Source organism: Sceloporus undulatus, chromosome 6 (genome assembly GCF_019175285.1).
Source record: "Sceloporus undulatus isolate JIND9_A2432 ecotype Alabama chromosome 6, SceUnd_v1.1, whole genome shotgun sequence".
Classification (NCBI taxonomy): domain Eukaryota; kingdom Metazoa; phylum Chordata; class Lepidosauria; order Squamata; family Phrynosomatidae; genus Sceloporus; species Sceloporus undulatus.
Window position 1 is genome coordinate 71,312,542 of NC_056527.1, and position 2,654 is coordinate 71,315,195.

Below are 2,654 nucleotides of genomic sequence, written 5' to 3' on the forward strand. Positions count from 1 at the left end.
TTGAATGCTATTTGAGGAGGCATTGTCAATCAATTGGGTGTCAATGTGGTTCCTAAAGTGTTTATTAGTTTTGAGATTGGAACTTTTCAGTATCTAATGCTTTTGTATTAATTCAGATGTTTGAGCTGTATTAGATTCTTCATGATTCACATTTTCCCCAGTCAAGATTCTCCTACCCATTTTTTTCTTAATGATTTCTCCCTGTTTTACAAAGCTTTTTTGGAGCTCCAGACGCTGCCACCTTTGAGTTTTTCCTTTTGCGACCCTTCTTTGAGCTTATTGCAGATCTGTACATGATATCCCTGTCACTTTTCGAGATAGGAGTTGTTATCAAAGAGGATTTATCTTTGCCGTTTTCCTTGTCTAATTTTTGCTCTTTTGAGTTAGTACAGATCGTTTTGAAGGTGTAAATCTACTAAAGTGGTAAGGAGAATATTACACTCAGTGAGGAATTTTTTAACAGATGACAATTCCTCAAAGAGAGTGGAAATCCATTTAGGATTTTCCATATCCTTTTTTGGATTGTAGAATCCAAGTGGTAATCTAAGAACTCTGTCAGATCTTAACACATCCTCTCTTGGATCTATTTCCATTTTAGTCCCAGATAACTTTTCACTTATAATAGGTTCAGGTGCCACCTGTGATTCTGAGCATCCATGGATAGCATCCCCAAGGACAGCAACCCTGTGTTGTCCCCAATGGCAGCGCATGCCCATCAATGCACTGTCATTAGAAACAGTCCCCTTTGCCCCGTGGCAGTGTGTACACGCAGCCGCACCACCATTAAGTTCTGTTGTCCCCAATGGCGATGCGGTTGCATGTATTCACCACCACGGGAAAACAGGGCTGTCCCAAATGATAGTGTGGCCACAGGGACATGCCATCTCTACACTGGGTGACACCATAGCTAGTGATGCCACTTGGTAAAACAAGTAAAGGTTGTGAGACTCAAAAGTGTTTTGCTCTGTCAGTGAAAATTCCCTGACTTTATTTATATCACATTAAATTATCAGGGTAACTTTCTTTTTATATTTTGATCTTGTTCCTTTGACTAATAGATGATGGAAGTAGAAAATAAATCACTATTAGTCTTGTACCCCGCCCCTTTACCTTATTAAACACACCTATTTAGTGCCAGCACTTCCCATCAATTTCAGGTTTCTTCTTTAAAGAAACAGGACAGTTCCCTCATCAAGTAAGACCTGCAACTCTTATAATTTGTACATACTTCCATATATTTTGAGGTCAGTGGCTCCTTCCCATCCACATGCACTACACACTACACAGTTATAGCAATTAACTGCCATGCTGCATCCTCTGGAGTCCTGGAGTTTGTAGTTGGTGCACTGCAACAGTTCTCTGGCAAAGAGTTCTAAACACTTTTCTCTAAACTATGAATTAAATAATTTCATAAGATGTTGCCAAGGAAGTTGAAGTGGAATCATAGTGTAGTGCCAAATGACCCCTGGAGGTGGTGTAGGAACAGTGATGAAAAATGGCATATTCCTGTTAAATAATAGAGTAGTCAAGCAAGGGAAGGAAGTACAGTTGTGATTGTGTTTGGTTGTGTTTTTTGTCTCTGCGATTTGTTTTTGTTTTGTTTCTGTGATCTGTTTCTGTTTTATTCACTGTTTGTTTGTCCAAGTAAAGTTAATGTTTATTTGTATGTTTTAAAGTAATAAAAGCTTTAAATAGGAAAAAGTAAAAAAGGAAAAAGAAAAATGGCATGTTCCCAGATCTGTGGTTGATCTTGTTGTCTCTCTGGGTTGACAGTACCCTCAGAAGAATGTCATTCTTATCCTAGAAGGATAAGTCAATTAATGTGTGACAGTGGTGCCAAAATAAAGCAGGGTGTTCATTGCACTAGAGCATATGGTATCAAGTAATTATATGGAAAATGCTTGTAGCAAACCATCTCACTACTGTTTTTTTTCTTTCAGAAGAAGAAGGATGAAGGCTCGTGCCCCTCCTCCACCAAATCATCCTCCCGCTCCCTGTAAAGTTAACAATGAACACAGTTCAGCAACAGACCTGGAAACGTTGTCTGTAAACATGAAGCAAAATCTGATTAGCAGGACAGTAGACTTCACAATAGTTTTTCCAGATGGAGAAGAACAGAAAGATAATGTACCTGGAAGGTAAGACTTTAAAACTTTTTCAAGTATTACAGTAGTTTCCAACCATTTTTCACTTGTGTACCTCTTGGCAGCCTGTTTCCATAAACTGTACTTCATGCTAGCAAACTGTTTGTAATTAATATAGTTGTTGTCATTTCCCATTAATGTATCCTAGGTTTGCATTGAGTTTTTTGTCTGCTGCATCACACTGTTGATTCGTGATTAGTTCTAGTCTCACAGCAGCTTTGAAAGTGAGAATAATGATTGTGAGTGCCTGCATGGCAGGGGTTTGGACTGGATGACCCTTGTGGTCTCTTCCAAATTCTATGATTCTATAGTTATTTGTGCTCCCCACTCCTGAAGCCCCAACCTGCCATGCTTAATTCACACAACAATCTCTAGCTTTGGTCAGGAGGAGGAAGAATCACTGAGGGGTGGTGATGGCAAACTCACAAATGTGGAGGGCCAAGTATACTTAAATTATTAAAATTGATTTTACCGGATTCTGTCCAGAAATTTCTGGCATAAAGGGTGGGA

The 2,654-nt window shown here is 39.1% G+C and overlaps 1 protein-coding gene across 11 annotated transcripts in view; it reads left to right on the plus strand.

Annotated features, from left to right (window-relative positions):
• The window catches only part of COBL (cordon-bleu WH2 repeat protein), a 194,520-nt gene that overhangs the window by 37,136 nt on the left and 154,730 nt on the right, over nt 1–2,654 (plus strand). For 9 of the 11 annotated variants that reach the window (XM_042471813.1, XM_042471816.1, XM_042471822.1 and 6 more), the window contains one exon: nt 1,941–2,138. In XM_042471813.1, coding sequence (XP_042327747.1) covers nt 1,941–2,138 — 198 coding nt within the window. The remainder of the gene's footprint in view (nt 1–1,940; nt 2,139–2,654) is intronic. The other 2 variants (XM_042471814.1, XM_042471817.1) reach the window with 1 other exon arrangement.